Here is an 18,354-nt window from a genome sequence, read left to right as displayed (position 1 = left end):
CAGAATTGCTAGCTTCCTGGAACTGAGTTCTGTTAAGACTGCTCATGACCTCTGAGACCCTCAATTTGTAAGATTCAATACCATTGGAAAACAATGTGGTGCTTTATATAGACAAAGCCAAATATAGTGCTCATTCCTAATTCCAAATCTCAGTTTAAACCTAAATTATTTTAGACAAACTAATATGTGAAATAAAACAGTAATTTGGGGGGTTTGTTGTTGACATGAGGTTTACATAGTCATCTCCATAGTTAGATGATGCCAAGCATTAGAGAGAAGATTGTATCTTTGAATTTTGAACAGAAGTCAAATCATTTAGGTCACTTGGACACATATGCTGTGTTTCCACGCAAAAATGTCTAGCCTTTTTTTTAAGTTCCTGTGCATAACCACTGCACTATTTGAATTTCCCAAAAGAAGCAAATTACCCTCTCTCTTAAAGGAGCCATAGACTACAATATGTATATGTCATTTAATTTCAAATTAAGTTTAGAGCATAGGCCTTCCATTGTAAGTAAGCCTTATTCCATGATTCTGTTTCTCTTTTCCTCAGCTTAGTATTTGTCTCAACAAAGTTCGTTTCCAACATATTTTTGATTTCCAAATCAACCATACCAGTGGATCTCATTTGTTCTATACATATTCATATTTGGAAATGTCATTGTCTAAAGTAACGATGCTAGAAAAACATATGCTATGACAGAGTTTGTGCAGGTATGAGTCTCCTAGCACTGATTTAGGAGCATTTCCTCTTCAAACCCTGTGCCTTATTAAGGCCTCATTGTTTCTTCCCTAGATGGTTGTGGTAGCTTCTTGTCTGACTCCCTTTATGCTCTTCATAAGCATATGGCTTCCAGATTTATATTCTTCAATACAGCCCTGGTCCTGACATTCTGCATTTAGTTTCCTAAAATCATCCTGTTACAAAGATAGAAGGGTAATAATGGTAATAATAGAAATAACTAATAATTAATGCTCTTAGATGTTCCATCTCAAATATCAAATGTCTTGAAACAACAAGGCTTTTGGAATTTGATATCAGAGGGTTTAACATTGAGGTATTTGTCATGGGTCTGAATTGCATGTGTATAGTGTGACTGATTGAAAGAAGATCATCTGATATACATGGGAAGTGAGTAGGTGGGGAGTTGACATTTTGTGAGAAGTATGTGCCTGGTACTTTGATATACCAGTGCACCTCCTCAAATCTTTGTTATCAGAAACAAACTACTTTGTGAAGAGTGTATAGTATAATTCAGGACAGTGGGAAAATTTTAATGCTTCGCATCCTGGACTTGGTTTTGCAATTAAATATGTATAATAAATACTAGGTTATTGCGCTTAAGTGTTCATGTCTGTTAAAGCACATTGACTGCTTGGTTATCACATCATAAGCAGCTTTTCTGAAGAATTAAACAATTTGTCATCTATGATATGTTAAAAAGAAAATACAAAACTGCATATAAATGGGGTTGACATTTAACACCATACCCATCTTAAAACCACACACACACACACACACACACACTCACACATTCACTCAAACAAATACTTTCCTATACTATACATGTAAATGCATAGAAAAAAAGTTTAGAAATTTAACAATTATTCCTTAGGTGTTGAATTATGGTTGTTTTCCATTTTATTTATTAAAGGTTACGATTTTCCACAATAAACAGAGTGCTGCTTTAATGAAGAAACTGCCTTGCATGAGAGCCCAACTACACTATCATTCACAACTCTATGAAACAGTGAATGTTGTATTGTTCAAATATTAAAATCATGGAGTGACACAGGGACAAGTACAAAGTTAAACACTTTATAATTGTAAAATACATAGTACTGTTGCCTGCCACCTATGCATAGTATCCCTGAGAAGTTGCATTTTGCTATTTTTTTTTTTTTGCTTGTTTTCATTACTGGGGTATTGAATGAAGAAATCCAACAATAAAATGAGTAGCTCTATATACCTTTGATACCTCAGAACATGGTATTTTTGCAATTTTCCCCCCATGATTTTCCCTTTTTCTAACCAAGCATGCTTATTCTTGAATTTCTATGTCAATCATCCTAGAACACAAGGGCATTTTCTGTCTCTCTCCCCTCCTCCACATACATGTACATACCTAGTCTAATGACAATTTAAAAAATGGGGGAATAACTTCATGGTGAGTGTTTATTCATTATTGCATTCATTCCTCAGTGATGTTCTGTTAGGCTGCTTTGTGCTACCACATTCAAAGTACTGTGGAAGCATAAATAGATGAATATTAGAGCATGGTCCCTATGCTTGAGCTGTATAGTTTAGAACAGTTGTTCTTAAACTTGTGTGTGTATAGGTATTACCTAGGTGGCATTTATCTAAGGAACTTGCAATATTGAGGGAAAAACACATTAAGGGAGTTCAAATTTAGCTGCTCATGTGAAGTATGATGTGTTCTCAGTCCTGACTGTGTGGGGGAAGGAACTGAGTAACATAGAAAACAAGAACTAGCCTAATGTCATCCAGTAGTTAGAGGAGAATGAAAGCCCCTGGCCCTCGGTTTCTTAAGCCAGTGTTCTTTGGCTGGAACTCAGCTCTGTTTAAAAAATGAATGGGCTGCCGTTGAACACTGTATTCCAAATAGAGTTTGTCAGACTTCTGGGAATCTGAGATGTTTCCACTGGTTTTCTGCCTGTTTCCCCAGACTGTAGTTGAATTCATTGAGGCCAGGAACCATAACTTGTTACCCAGCAGCTGGCACAATTCCTGGAATTTAGAAGATGGTCAGTTAATGGTCAATGACTGTATAAATGACACCATTTCTTTAAAAATGAATTGTAAAGTCATATAGTTAGGGACAGCTAATCATATTTGTTTCTGATGGTTTGAAAAAGTGGAAATTATTTGTGAAAAGATGTGTTTGGGGAATTTTTTTTTCTCTATAAACAATACTATTTTATTTTCAATGTAACTATACATGCTCATTTTATAAAATAAAATGAAGGAAAAAGAATAAAATAGTTATTTCCTAATATCCTTTTTTTCTTACTTAAATATTAGATTTTAATCATGCCATGTGTACAAGTTTATTTCCTGTTATTTTCACTTAACATTATAAGGGGGTTAATCATTCTGTAACATACAAATATTCGGTCTGGGACTCCCTGGTGGCCTAAAGGTTGAGTCTTAGTGCTATCACCACAAGGGCCTGAGTTCAATCCCAACCAGGGAGCTGACCCACATACGATACAGCAAACCTCTCCTGTCATGCCCGCTGTTTCCCTTAGCAAAGTATCAGTAAATCTGCCTGTTCTGCTCCCATTCTCTGGTGAATCCTCTCACCCCCTGCATATCTGGCCTATATCCTAGTTCTTCCATAAAAAAATAAATAAATCTTTAGAATGAACAAACAAAAAACAAACATTGGGTTTGGGCCTCCCTGGTAGCACAGGGGGTTAAGCACCACACTGAAGCAATCTGCAACCTCTGCAGCATGAGTTCCATCACTGGCCAGCCAGGGACCAACCCACATGGTGGAGCAGACCTCTCCTGTCTCACCCGCTGCTGCTCCCCTCAGCAGTGTGTTTCAGTCAGTCTGCCTGTTCTCCCCATTCTGTCCTCTGATGAATCCTTTCCCCCTCCCCCAATCTCTGGCCTGTGCCCCAGCTCTTGTATGCATAAATAAATAAATCTTAAAAACAAATTGAGTTTACCAAAAAATCCTTGAAAATTGTATTCAAGGTTTGAGAAGGACCTCAGAAATCAGAAAGTATCTGAAATCAAAGGCATTCTTTAGATGCTTTGAATTAACAGATATCTTTCATTTCTTCCAGCCAACTCCCCTTATAAAGAGGACATTGAGTCCCAAAGAACAACACGAGAAAATTTGTATTGACCTAGGACTTCACACCTTGTTGTCCTAATGTAAAATTGTGTGCCAAAAAGTTATTTTTGAAGTTGTTTCTGTTCTCTATCTTGTAGTTCTAAAAAGAAAGAATAAAGATTAAAATACTATTCATTTTATGATAAGAAGGATGCTCACTGGAGGAGGAGTCCCAAATGGGTGCATGCCCTCAGTCATTTGCACCCTTCAGCTGATGAAGGGTTTCAGCCTTTGTTTTGCTTGTCCTTACTGTTGCATAATGCTTGGCCACCATATTACCTAGTCAAATAGTGGGGGTCTTTTGCAAAAACAATCCTCACTTTCCAATTGCCGGTGTCTGTCTACAAAAGAGAAAGCACTCTTTTCTACTCCAACTTCTAGCACATTTGCTGCACTGCATGATCTAAAATGCCAAACAGACTCATCAGCAAAGCTTTCAAAAATAAGTGGACAAATCACAAAGCACGGTTTGGAGGGCCGTTTAAACTAGAACTACTGATGCGCTTGTCATTGTTATTTTTAAGAGGACTGTTCAGACATTGCAAAATAATTTACCAATTTTCCCTCACCTCTGAGGTTGTAAACACAATCCTATCATTTAAATAGTTGCTCAGAGAAAGCGAGAAGGGAGGTTACCTTGATTGTGCAGTCAGTGATTGAGTGACAAAGACAGGTGTGAGAGAAACCTTTGTTTCCAGATCAACTCATCCCTTGCCTCACCTTTTTCAGGCCACATCAACTACTAGGAATGAATCTATCCCATGTGGTCATTGCAGGATTTATCCGGGCATTTGCTGAACCTGCTTACAATTTATTTTTACTTCTTCCCATAGACGTGGATTTGGCACAGGAGAGTGAATTCTTTCTGGAACAGCAGATGTGCCTGGTACACTCGTTTGCTGTAACCATTTGTGCTGGGTTGAAAAAAAAAAATTAAAAGTGCAGAATTGTTGAAGGGGGAGGGTTAAAAAACCAGAAACATTTTAGTGATTATGCAAAGTTAGAATATGAGTAATTTTACTGCAGTTAGTCATTATGGGCTTCCATAGCTTGTTTTACAAGGATAAAGGGATATGTACAGGTTCAGTGAATAGAGCTCTTAGTTGTCCCTAATAGTTGCTTTTTATGAAAACATTTTCTCCCCTTCTTTCTTCTCAGTGGCAAAAGTGTTCTCTCCTCCGAAATTACCCTTCTGTGATTCAGCCCCTTTCTCCATCTACAATGAGTGGACAAACAGCCTCCATTTCAGGGAACAAATATGTTAGGAGAAGAAAAAAAAAATTTTCCCATTCATTATATGATGCAGAGGGGGTATATCTGGATTGTAGTAATATAGCGGCCATTAAAAATGAACCAGAGACACTTTTTGGGGGGTGGGGGGCGGGAGGGGAGGGATTGGGGTCAGATGGGGGATTGCAATTGTATGGGGAATATAAAAATAAAATTTATTAATTAAAAAAAATAATAAGGATGAAGTTCAAAGGCAAAAAAAAAAAATGATCATGTTTTCTATCAAAAGAAAAAAATACTGAGCAGAAATCTAGTGATTTTGTTATGAGATTAATACTGTGAATATGGTATCCTTTCCATATTTTATTTGAAATATTTAGTAGGTCTTAGCAAATTTTGCTCATGGAATCCTCTATGGACTGTAACAAACCACCTATTCCTTTTTTGCTTTGCTTTCGGTCACCTAAATTCCTTTGGAAATATGTGAACGGAGGTCTGTTTGTTTCCACTGAAGCAAATATAGACACTTGCTCACACTGGTGGCTTCCCTTACTGAATTCCATTACTATTTTGGAAACTCCTGCATGAAAACACAGCAACCCAACTTGTCCCCATTCAGCCTTGATGGTGATTTCCATGCACGCTGCCTGGTGTCTATGCACTGAGCTTCACCTTTGTTGAAAAATAAGATGGGTTTTGCCACATTTTTGGAGGCTTCTTACTAAGTCCGGTCATTCTTGTTTGATAACGGGAATATTGGTCTTAGGTAATAGAAAATAGCAATCTAAATCTGACCAATCAATGCCTTAGCACTTGGAGCGATTCTTTGCTGAGCCTTGTTTCCTTGAGAAGGTGGAAATGTCTAATTTTCAAAATCTGAAGAGGTGTGATCCTACACCTGTGAATCACATGGAGTATTGTAATCCAATGTTACCTCAATAAGCAAAAATCCTTCAAGCTCTAAAACTCCATGTTTCTATAAAGAATGCTAGGTATTTTAATAATGTACAAATAAGTTAACTTTATTTCTTCTTTGCCCTAAATTCTTTTGTGCCTACATCTGTCCCAAATTACTCTGTCCAGATCTCAAAGGTGGTCACATTTTAACTTCTCCTTTTGACAATCAAACTTTCAATAATGAGAAATCCCAACAGGAGTTGGGGTTTTCCTTAGAAAAGTGATCCCACCCTTTTATTCATCTTTTGGTCTTTTAATGACTTCAGAGTAGTAGTAATAGACTGGAATAGTTGGTTCTTTTATAGTAGTGGATTATAACCAAAACTACTGACCACTCACCACATTCCCTATTACCTACAACTAAGAAACCTAAAATGCATGCACTAATAACTCAGTGATTTTTTTTTAAAAAATTAAATTGAATTGCAGATCCCGCTTCCACTCAAATACTTAGATGAATAACTGTTTGGCTTCACAAAATTGATGGGGAAAGTAAAATTTTAGTCATCTGCTGCCATTACTGTTTTGTTTTACTCAATATCACTCATAGAATTTGCCAATAATGCATTATTGCATAACTCTCATTCATGGAATAAATAGACCATATCTATTTGTTAGACATTAAAGGTAGAAAGTTGAATAGAAATATGAAAGTGTTGCCTATATTAAGAATAGAAAAGAGTACAAAGAAGTGGTGGAAAAGAGTACAAAGAAGTGATTCCAAAACAGTGGACAAGAGTTATCATAAAGAAAGTATGGTCTGTTAAAGGGATACCAGTGATGAACACTCTCTATCACTTGGAGAATCAGGCCTAACTTACCAGAAGAGTCATTCATTTGAAACCTGAACACTAATTAGGTGTTGAGAGGTGGGAACAGATTGAAAATTGTTCAAGTCTGATAATCACAGAATAGCTGGAGCATCAATTTCTAAGAGAAGGAAGTTAGAGAGGAGACTAGGAAGCAAAGTAGTGGCTCCATCAGGAAGGAATTCATACATCACCCTAAGAGCAACAAGGTACCTTGGGAAATTTAATGAAGGACAGCAGTGATCAGATTTGGGTTTCAGAAATGTCCTGGTTGGAACATACATAGTACACGACTGGACAGCAAGAAGTTAGTTTTAAAACTGTGCATGTAAACCTGTATATGTATATGCATATATAAAATATTAAAATAATTCACTATTATTACATACATACATATGATATTTATACCAGGGCACTAATGATAGTGGATGAAACTCGGGTACCAATAAGTTAGTAAGAATGAAAAGACTGAAGGTACTTTAGAGCTGCATCAGCCTTCTTTATAATACCAAGGAAAAGAAAAATAGCACGACCCTATTTAAAACATTCAATTCATAAATGTCTTTGTGATACCCCTAATCTTAAAATATTACTGGTTTACAATGTCTTTGTCAATAAATATTTACTCTTATTTATTTTTTAAAAGACTGTTGCTTTGAATGCAGGTCCCCTTGTTTGCCACTGTACAACGTTCTGTTAGATAAGTACACTGTGACTTCCTTAACCATTCTCTAGTATTTTTGAAAATGCACAATTCCTAATAAATCTTGGGCCTATTTTAATGGTTCTTCATTGTCAGTTTACTCACCAAGTTATTCTAACTTCCAGTGCAACCAGTCATGTAAAATTTCACCTGTACTATCAGTTTCTCACCAAAATTCTGTTTTATTTTTTTCTTGGTTAATTGGCTCAATTCTCAGTGCTTTTCATTAACTCCCCTGGTCTGATGGGAGAATAGGGCATAGATCTTTGAGGGAATGAGTCAATATATGAAAGTGTTTGCTTTGAAAATCGGCTCTTCTGTCACTACATTCCTGGATCCTAGAACACAGGCAGATTGATGTGACTCTCATCAAAATGGCATTTTATCCGGGGCCAGCCCCAGCATGCTAGGACTCAGTATACTGCTTCCTAGGGATTTTTATATAGACTGAAGCCTCAGAAATCTCTCAAATCCAAAACTGATAACATATCCTCTCCTTTGACCAATATGACGGAGGGGGGCACTCCTTAAAATATTGGGTTTCTTGCTTTAAACATGATGCTGTGCTATTTTTATGAAAATACGAGTGTAGGCCTGACCTAGATTATTGCTTCTCTGTTTAATAGTCAAGGATTAAAAAATGAGGGCTTTTGAGGTGCATCTTGGTGCTCCCAATTGACTTGATTTTATTGTTGGGAAAACACTTGACATACTGGTATTAGTGTCTTCAATGGTCCAGGGAGCTGCTTGTCTTCAGAATATCTTATAACTGTTCAGAAGTGTTGTGATAATTAATTAAATGGAAAAGCTTCTAAGACAAAACTGTTCTGGACTGTCACACCAGACCACACTGTTTTTGCTATTTCTGCCTCTGAAGCTATTAAGAATAGCCCCTCGCTCGCTGTAGTACGTGTTTGCAGAGCAGTGCACTGTGAAATGAACAAGTGCCATATATGGCAGGGAAGTGAGATATTTATTCTCTGACAAGAATTCTTTGGGAGGCTTGTGTATGTGTGTGTGTGTGTGTGTGTGTGCATTTGTGTGTAACTTAGATGTTTAACAAGGACTGAAAATTAGTGTATTAGTAGTGTCTGTATTAGCAGCAATGTTCTGAACTCAGTGGCATCAATTATAATACTGTAATTTTAATTTCAAAAGTCATCTTTGAGATCATTTTCACCATTCACCAGTTTTCAGCTATCGCTTATGAGGTAATGTTTTTCTCTTACATGTATACATACATACGTACGTACATACATACATACATACACACATACATATATATAAAACAAATCACATAAATTACTGTATATATATAGATAGATATAAAACTTTCTTTGATCAAAAAAGTGGTATGTAGTCATGTTAGAAACTTTGAAAAACCAGAAAATAATACAGAATACCCAAAAATCACTTCCTTAAGTAATCAATTATCAGTTTGAAAACAAATCCTTCTCTGTATATGGACATATGTGTGCATGAGAAATATAGACGTACATATTAACAGATGTAAAACACTGTTTTCTAACATGATTTCAAAATGCTTACTTCATTATTATTATCTTTCTCTTTAGTTCTTAGCATAGTATAATATGCATAAAAATTCACCATCTTAATTATTTTTAAGAACAGTTTGGTGACATGAAGTACATCCACAACCATAACTGCTATATTCTCCAGGATTTTATTTAACTTCCTAAACGGAAACACCATAACCATTAAATATTTGTTCTCTGGCCCCATTCCTGCAACCAATAACTTAATTCCACTTCATATTTCTATTAATTTGACCACTGTAAGTACCTTATATACTTGGAATCATATAGTGTCTGTCCTTTCATAACTGGTTTATTTCATCATAGCATTGCAATTTCAAGATTCACTCATATTTTAGCTTGTGTTAGAATTTCCTTCCTGTTTTAGCCTTAATAATACAACATTGTATGTATATACCAAATCTTGTTTATTGATTCATTTCAGGGTTCATTTGGGTTATTTCTACCTTTTCATTATTGTGAACCCCACTGCTACAAACATGAGTACACAGATATTTGTTCAAGTGCTTGCTTTTCAACTCTTTTTGGTTTAGACCCAAGAGTGAAATTACTGCATTGCTTTGAAAGACCATTGATATATATTAATTTTTCAATGCTGCATAATATTCCATTATGCAGATACTATTTCATTATGTAAATCTTCTATATTTAAAGAAAAACAATTCTCATGTAGACTGTTTCTTATAGTCTTTCATTTTCATAAATTAAATTACTATGTATATATCTAGAGGCTAAAGATTTATATCTATGGTTATTACTTAGCCTAAATTTCTATAAATAAAAGATTTGGACTTTGTGAGAATTTCTGATCCATATCACCAAATCAACCAGAGACTGAGTGTCCACAAGATGTTTATAGAAACAAACGTTGCATTAGTTCCGAAGTCTAATTATATAAACACCGTCCTTTGAAACAATGTGGGTAAACCATTGTTTTTGAAAATATTTGGGCATTACTGGTAGCTCCAACTACAGATAGGATCCCCTACCCTTCTTTAACAACAGCACCTACAAATGTGCTTCTAAAATCTGGTTTCAATAGAGAATCATTTGCTCCTTCCTGTTTTTAATTTATGTATTTCACCGAGTGGATGGGTCTAAGATCATTTGTATATAAAAAGTCCTGAATCATTCTGTTGTGTAATCAGATCTGAGAAATTCTTTTCTAAATGTATTGTATTGTGTTCTATTATACTTTTAATCTATTAGGTTGTTTTCTAGCTCATGGGCTCATCTATCTTGTGGACAGTGTGAATGTCCTGTGTGAGTATGGAATGATGCAGTGTTTATTAAGCCCTGAGTTATGGAAAATAGATATAGACAGATCTCAAGAACAAAATTCAGTTATTCCTTTGTTATGGAATTGGAGAAATTGATGAAAATTTTTATTGAGCAGAATAAATACATGGCATTATAACTGAAGTAAGCTAGCTCTATTTGTATGTTTTTCCTCATTGTACAAACTCAGAAACCAAGTCTATCCATGTATTTATCCAATGATTAATTGTTAAGTTATGAGACCAAACTTTTATTGCCCATTGAAACTCATTGCAAGTATTTATAATTTACTCTTGGAATCACTGGATTCTGAATGCCCTAAAGTCTTCCTTATTAGAAGAATATAATTAGAAAAATAAGAATCACGTGGGTGGTATCCCCTCTTCCCCCGAAACTCATCTTTCGTCTGGGTTATGAAAATACTTTGGAGAAAATGGCTACTTGTTTGAAAGAAAAAGGAGAAAAAAGTACTCTAAGTCTTTCTTGTTATTCTGATGAGAAGTCATCTGGCGAAGTAATGTGACTTTTCCATACCACTCTACACAGGGAGGGATGGAATGTTTTGTCATTGTTCTGAGATCTAGTATACAACCTTCAGTTTCATTGAATGTCTTCTCTGTGATATTTCTATTTGCCATGTCTTTAACTTAGAATGAAAGTTACAGAATGCACCGTATGTACTACATTTGGCCTGAAGAAATCTTTTGGCTTCCAGGTGTTTGCAAAAAATATATAAAATAAAAATGAACCAAGCTTTTAAAGTCAGGAAAGGAGCATTCAATCCTTATTTCATGCAGCACCTGTCAGCTGGTACAGGGTAGCAGTTGCCTTTAGAGTATGAATGTCTTAGCTTTGCACAATTCACACTACTTAATTGTCTCCCAGATATCAACATGATATCATTTGCTGTCTATTGATCATTTACTCTAGGATTTTTTTTCTCAAGCAGAAAAATATTGTTCTGTACCCACATCTGGATAGCACATCTCTTAAAATAGGAAAAATATACATAGACTGAGAAGATCCTCTCAACCTCTAGTGTTGTCTACTTTACTCCTTCTTTACTTGGAGATGTAGAATGATTTTTAAAATCCCAAACTCTGAAACCAGACTACCTGGTTGGGGATCCTGGATATGCCTCCTGTAGGCCATGTAACCTTGGATACTTAATTTCTCTTTAGTATCTCCAGCTGAAAAATAAGGCTAATAGTTCCTGTCTCAATGATGCTTGTGAGGATTAAGTATAAATTGCATTTCATACAACATGTGTGTGGAAAGTAAATGCTGCACGAATGGTTGCTACTATTCTGTTTTTCAATAACAATTGGTATTTTAGCTTGTTTCCCCTACCATAGTGATATACAAAGTAGATAGTTGTCTGCTTTGTGAAATGGTTCATCAGGTCTTGTTACAATAACTTTTAACAATTTTCATAAAAATAAAATTGAAGTTGAAATATTCCTAAGCCTGTCTTGTAACAAATCAATCATCATTTTTTCCATGGTTTTCCAAGTCCTTGTATGTATGGGAAAACCATTCTGTGTAGCTTCAGTTGTACTGCACATATGATTGAGTGCTCATTCTGTGTTTTTAATTTGACATTTACATCTTCATTTAACATTTTTTGGACTTTTCCCCATGTCCTTTTAATAGTTGGAGTTTTCTCTTACTGTTTGTTTGTACTTCTAGCAGAAAATGACAAAGAACTTGAGTTCCAGTTGTCACTGTTGATTCTACATATTAGTTCTTGACTGCCTATGGATTTTCTATTAGAAGTGACAAATCTTTGTATAAATTTGATAGGTTGATTTCTGTCACTTATAGTTTTACTTTTTCCTAACTTAACTTAAAAACTTACTATATACCCTGAGAAGATGTTCATTTTCTTTTATTAGGGAAATTTAAATCAAAACAGCAATGACTTACCACCTCACACCTGTGAGAAAGTGTGTGGAGAGAATGGTGCTGTTGTACTTTTGGTGGAAATGTCAATTGGTGCAACCATTATGAAAAGAAGTACGAAGATTTCTCAAAATATTAAAAATAGAAATTCCATGAAATCCACTTATGGGTATTTGCCAGAGTATGCAAAAACATTAATTTGAAGAGTTACATGCACCCCCGTGTTTATCACAGCATTATTTACAATAGCCAAGAGCTGAACAACCTAAGTGCCCAATGACACATGATTATATAAAGAAGATGTTATACAGAGATTCAAATTTCAGAAAAAAATATAAATCCATACAGATATACACATATATGTATATCTGTATGAGCATAATTTCTAAATGTGCTTAGTTTTCAAAATGAAAATGTTAAATCATGATAAAACTTCAAGAATTCCTGCAAAAACAAAAAAATGAAATGCCAAAAATAAATACTTGGAAGCACCAACTAATCCAGTAAATAGAAAAGATTCACTATGTATTTAATTGACTGCTACGTGGGCCAGGAAAGTGTTGCCATAGCTTTCTTTAACCATGAAGAACATAAATAAATATGCTATAAAATTATTCCTCTTCTTTACCCCCTTCCACCTCCAATGAGGTAAAGCATATAAAATTGTAGAGGAAAAAAATAGAGCTAAATGTGCTATTTTCACACACATAGTTATGATATGGAAAATACTCAGAAACATGCCGGCACATACAGAGCAGAATTCATAATAAAGTTGTGAGAAACCTCATTCCTCCATGAGATTTGTACTGGTGGGATGTTTCCTAGAAGAAAGCAGCAGCACCTGCAGTTGTGCCCTGATGCCTGCCTTCAAAGACTGTAGGAATATTTAAATAGTTTGTGTGTGTGTGCGTGTGTGTGTGTGTGTACACACATGTATTTACCAAGAAAGAAAAAGAAAGAGAAATTTGTGGGGAAAAAAAGTTGCTTCTAAGGAGTTAGGTGTACATAATTCTTGTTTGTTTGCTTTATGAATGTGATTGGTTTTCATGTTCAAAACATGTGACTATCGAAGTATCTGTTTGGGGGCAGATTTCTTTACAGCTGCAGCAGAGACTATGCCTATCATTAGCCTAGTCACTCAGTCACTGTCTCCATTTATAGTTGAGTTTGTAAAATGTTCAAAATAGGAACTCTAGGTTTCTGCTGATCTTGAATCATCAGAGAGAAGAAAAACCTTATTCTTTCTTTCAATGCCATCTTTGCAGACATGTTTTAAGACTGATTATGATTGACTAGAAAATTCTGACTTTAATTTTTTTCCAAATTCAAACTTACCTTTTCATGCTCTCTAATGCAGAATATCAGTGTCTTTAAGAATTTTAAGGCCATATAAATGTGTGTGTGTGTATGTGTGTGTGTGTGTGTGTATGTATATATATATCTCCTACTGGGAAAACTTATCTCTTTTGGGGGGTTCTGTTGGAACCACCTCCATTTTTGGGGGTCCTATTGGCACCACCTCCATGTAGAATGAGGCTTCTCTAGCAAGACAATAATATTCAACTTGCTTGGCAACTTTGCCACTTGAAAGACTGGTATAAACACAGGGGAAAAAAATGACTATACAACAGTCACCTATAACTTAGTAGAGAACTAAATCTAGAATTACAAAGTTCCTAGAAACTACAAATAACACAAATAATATGTAAGAGTATCCTAATAAAACATGATGGAACATTGAAACTGGCACAAGGAATTTGTTTATAGAGGCTTCTGTAATAGGCCCAGTTGGGTATAGAGAACTCATTAGGCTTCATTAGTCATTAGGGCACAGAGTACTCTGATCTAGCAGACTCGGAAGTATCATCTCCTCTAGATTAAGAGAGACCAGTGGAGAGCATAGTTATCTGAACCAAGAAAGTGAAGCAGAGGAGAGATCCTAAAGTGGACCAGTGTCCATTCTTGGCCACTGAAAGTGTCATTACCAGGTAGCTGGAAGAAGGTATGTAACTCAAGATTCTTCCCTCAGTGTCTCTCAACAAGGGCACTATTATCATTAGGGTTTTCACACTAATATGTTTTGATACCTACATGATAAGAGCATCTCCTTGTCACTGTAACAATAAAATTATCCCCACTCATTTCCAAACTTCCCTTGCTCGGTGGGTGCTTTCCTCTCCAGTTGAAAACCACTGGAAGTGAAATGTTGAACAAATGTCCCTGGGAATTTTTAATGTTCATCTCTGGATCAGCGTAGGTCACCAGAAAGCTATATATCTGAATCAATAAAGTTCTAGATTTTGCCAGAGTACAGACAGCTACAGCCTCTGCAGCCAGACACTACATTTGAAAAAGGAAAGAGAAAACAGAAAAGGGGTGATTGCTTATGATGCCAGAGCCCTAGTCTTCCCAGAATGTTTGCATACATTTCATTGGCTACGACTGTAATACATAACAATTCACTGCAAAATAGTCTGGGAAACTATTTCAAATAGAAACATCACTACCCTAACAAAATTCAGATGAAAAATTTTAAGTAATGAAGATGGGGAGTGGGCGTAAGGAAAAGCAACATCTCTCTCACATCTGTGAGCAACATCTCTCTGTTGGCTTGGTTTGAGTAAATGACAGAGTAATATAAAGTTTTGCATCTTCTCTTCTTATACAGACTATAATCTACTTGAGAATTAATAAATAGCAAATTTAGGGTACAGTTATTCATTTATTGTAGCAAAAATCTATATCATAGTAACTCAGAACAAAATTAAAACATTGTGCCACTGGCATATTTGCAGATCTCCAAAAAACTAAAGCCTGATGATGAATGTTTGAATTCCTAAACTTTCCTTCAGCTTTATTTCCTATCCTAACCATAATCTCCCGCAGTTGAGCAGTGAGATCTTTTTATTTTTATGTCCTTAGGATATTCTTAGCATAGTATTTGTGAACTGAATAAAAAATACAAAATCAGGAAGATATAAAAGGAAGAGGAGTCTACATTTGAGTTTCCTTTGGTAAATCAATTGTTAACAGGAATCTTTGATCTAAAATTTAGCATCTCTTTGGTTGTGCCAGAGATGGGGTTCAGCACCCCATTTTACTCTTTTTTTGTTACATCTTCCCAGTCCATGAACTTTTTCCTCTAGTGCCTCCTTTTATAATTTGGTGACTGTGTCTTTGTTCTTTGGGTGGTTTGATTGAGTTTACATGTTTAATTTATGTTTTATTTTGTTTGAGCTTTTGGTGTTAGATCAAAAATGTCCCTGCCAGATTCAATGCCATGAAGCTTCCTCCTTTTCCCTGTATTTTCTTCTTAGCTTTCTACAGTTTTAGACTCTTACATTTACAGCTAAAATTATGAGTTGCTTTTTGTATATGGTATAAATTAAGGGTCCAACGTCATTATTTTTTCATCTGGCTATCCAGTTCTCCCAGCACCATTTGTTGAAAAGACTGTTCTTTCCACATCTATGATCTTGGCATCCTCTTTAAAAATCAATGAATCCCAATAAAGTCCAATATGAAACCAAAAAAAAAAAAATGAATCCAGCTTCATTATTTTTCATCTGGATATCCAGTTCTCCCAACACCATTTGTTAAAAAGACTTCCACATCTATGATCTTGGCATCCTCTTTAAAAATCAGTGCATGTGTATGTCAATTTTGTACTCTCTGTTCTATCCCTCTGATGTATATTTCTGTCTTTATACCATTGCCATAATGGTTTGATTATTGTAGCTTTGTGTTAAGTATTGAGATTGACCATGTGGCATCCCCAGTTTTCTTCTTTTTCAAGATTGCTTTGGCTTTTTAGAGTGTATTGAGAGTCTATATGAGTGTTAGGGTGATTTTTTTCTAGTTTCACAAAATAATGCCTTGGGGATTTTTATAGAAATTGCACTAAATCTATATCCCCTTGAAAATAATAAAATCCTTATAATATTGTCTTTTAATCTAACAAAGTGGATTTTTTCCATTTATTTGTGTCTTCTTTAATTTATTTTAGCAATATTTTGTACTTTTAAATGTATAAGTCTCCTATATCTCTGGTTAACTTTATTTCTAAGATTATTTTTCCTTTTTTGATGTTATTATACATGCAATTGTTCCCTTAATTTTCTTGTTGGGTTATTCACTAGTAGTATACAGAAATGCCACTGATTTTTGTATTAGTCTGTGAATTCTTAGAAGCAGAAACCATGCCTTATTTATATTTGGCGGAGTTAATACAACAATATTAATTGGTAGCTATTAATATTCATTTTTGTATTTTTATTTTTATTAATATTTTTTTCTTTCTCCCACTTTAGGGCTCTACCAGTTCAACAGCCTCTCCTCCAGTGTCCACCCCTGTCACAGGACACAAGCGAATGGTCATACCAAACCAACCTCCTCTAACAGCTACCAAAAAGTCTACATTGAAGCCACAGCCTGCACCCCAGGCTGGACCCATCCCTGTGACTCCAATTGGAACACTAAAACCTCAGCCTCAGCCAGTTCCAGCCTCCTACACTACAGCATCCACTCCTTCAAGACCTACCTTTAATGTGCAAGTGAAGTCAGCCCAGCCCAGCTCTCATTACATGGCTGCTCCTTCATCAGGACAGTTTTATGGCCCAGGGCCCCAGGGCTATAATACTCAACCATTTTCTATCCCTGGACAGTGTCCACCTCCTTCAACACGAGGCGGCATGGATTATACATATATTCCACAACCAGGAATTCAGCCTGAACCTGGGTATGGGTATGCCCCCAACCAAGGACGATATTATGAAGCTTATTGCCCAGCAGGTCCTGGCTATGGGGTCAAGAATGATCCTGACCCAGCTTATGGTCAACCAAATCACCCAAATACCTGGAAGCGGGAACAAGGATATACTCCTTCTGGAATAGGGAACCAGAACCCTACCGGAATGTATCCAGTTGGTGGTCCCAAGAAGACTTATATCACAGATCCTGTTTCAGCACCCTGTGCACCACCACCACAACCAAAGGTAAGAAATGTGCTCACATAGGGAATACAGAAGTGCTTATCTTAGCCTTTGTTTCTCAAACTAACAGAGCCTAAGGCAAAAATATATGAGTTACTCTTTCATTTCATAAAGTTCAATCCCAAGGAAGTGTGAGTTTAAGGAGAAAAGGAAGGAGATCCTTTTGTTGATATTGGGATATGTCACCGATACGGTTACTGTTTAGTGTTAAGTGCAACTAATTGTGCAATTTTGAAAGATAATTGTTCAAATGACATTCCTAACTATAGTGCCTCAAAACAATTTAGGGGAAAGAAGGAAAAAATATCTTGCAGTTCTTTATCTTCTGTTGGTTAAAGCTTCACTCTCTGGATCAGAAACATGCTCACACTTAGATGTTGCATTTACATGGAGAAAAATAGACCTGCAACATCTCTTTATAAATATTAAAGGTTTTTTACTTATTTTGAATTAAATATGACTTTTTTATTGAGGGGATATTGGTTTATAACACTGTATATGATTTAGGGGAATAGAGTCACTCCTCTTCAGATGTATGTCCCCAAACCCCCCACCACCAGTGCACCCATTATCCTTTACCCTAGACCATTGGGTCTCCTACCCTCTTTGTTCCTACTCTTGCCTTCTCCCAAGTAGCCTCAGTCTGCAGTCTATGTTCTAGGGTTTGTTTTAGTAGTTCCTTTGTTTTATTTCTCTGTATTCCATGTATGAGTGAAATCATCCAGTATTTCTTGTTCCTTCTGATTTATTTCACTTAACCTTGTCCCTTCCACTTCCATCCATGTTGTCACAAATGGCAAGAATTCGTCCTTTTTATAGCTGAGTCTTATTCCACCACAATTACGTACCAGAATTATTTATAATAACCAAGTTATGGAAACAACATAACTGCCCAGTGACAGGAGTACAATAAGACCATGTTAAAGTTTTGGTTTCATTTTAAATAGTTGTCCTTAATTGTCAGGCTAGACATCCTTTCCCTGTATTAACAGTATAGTATTTTTGTATTAGACCCTGCCAGCCCCAGAAGCTACCAATTCAGAAAAGAAATGAGATTATTCA

General features: G+C 35.8%; 1 protein-coding gene across 1 annotated transcript in view; it reads left to right on the top strand.

Annotated features, from left to right (window-relative positions):
- Positions 1-17,331, top strand: part of LOC119258081 (lipoma-preferred partner-like) — a 28,632-nt gene extending 11,301 nt beyond the window's left edge. The window contains exon 2 of the mRNA XM_037526589.1: positions 16,612-17,331. Coding sequence (XP_037382486.1) covers positions 16,612-17,316 — 705 coding nt within the window. The 3' untranslated portion in view covers positions 17,317-17,331. The remainder of the gene's footprint in view (positions 1-16,611) is intronic.
- The last annotated feature ends 1,023 nt before the right edge of the window (positions 17,332-18,354 follow it).

Source organism: Talpa occidentalis, unplaced genomic scaffold, assembly GCF_014898055.3.
Source record: "Talpa occidentalis isolate TD23 unplaced genomic scaffold, MPIMG_talOcc4v2.1 talOcc4.4, whole genome shotgun sequence".
Lineage (NCBI taxonomy): Eukaryota > Metazoa > Chordata > Mammalia > Eulipotyphla > Talpidae > Talpa > Talpa occidentalis.
Note: the sequence above shows the minus strand (reverse complement) of the source record. Positions and strands in the feature narration are given on the sequence as shown.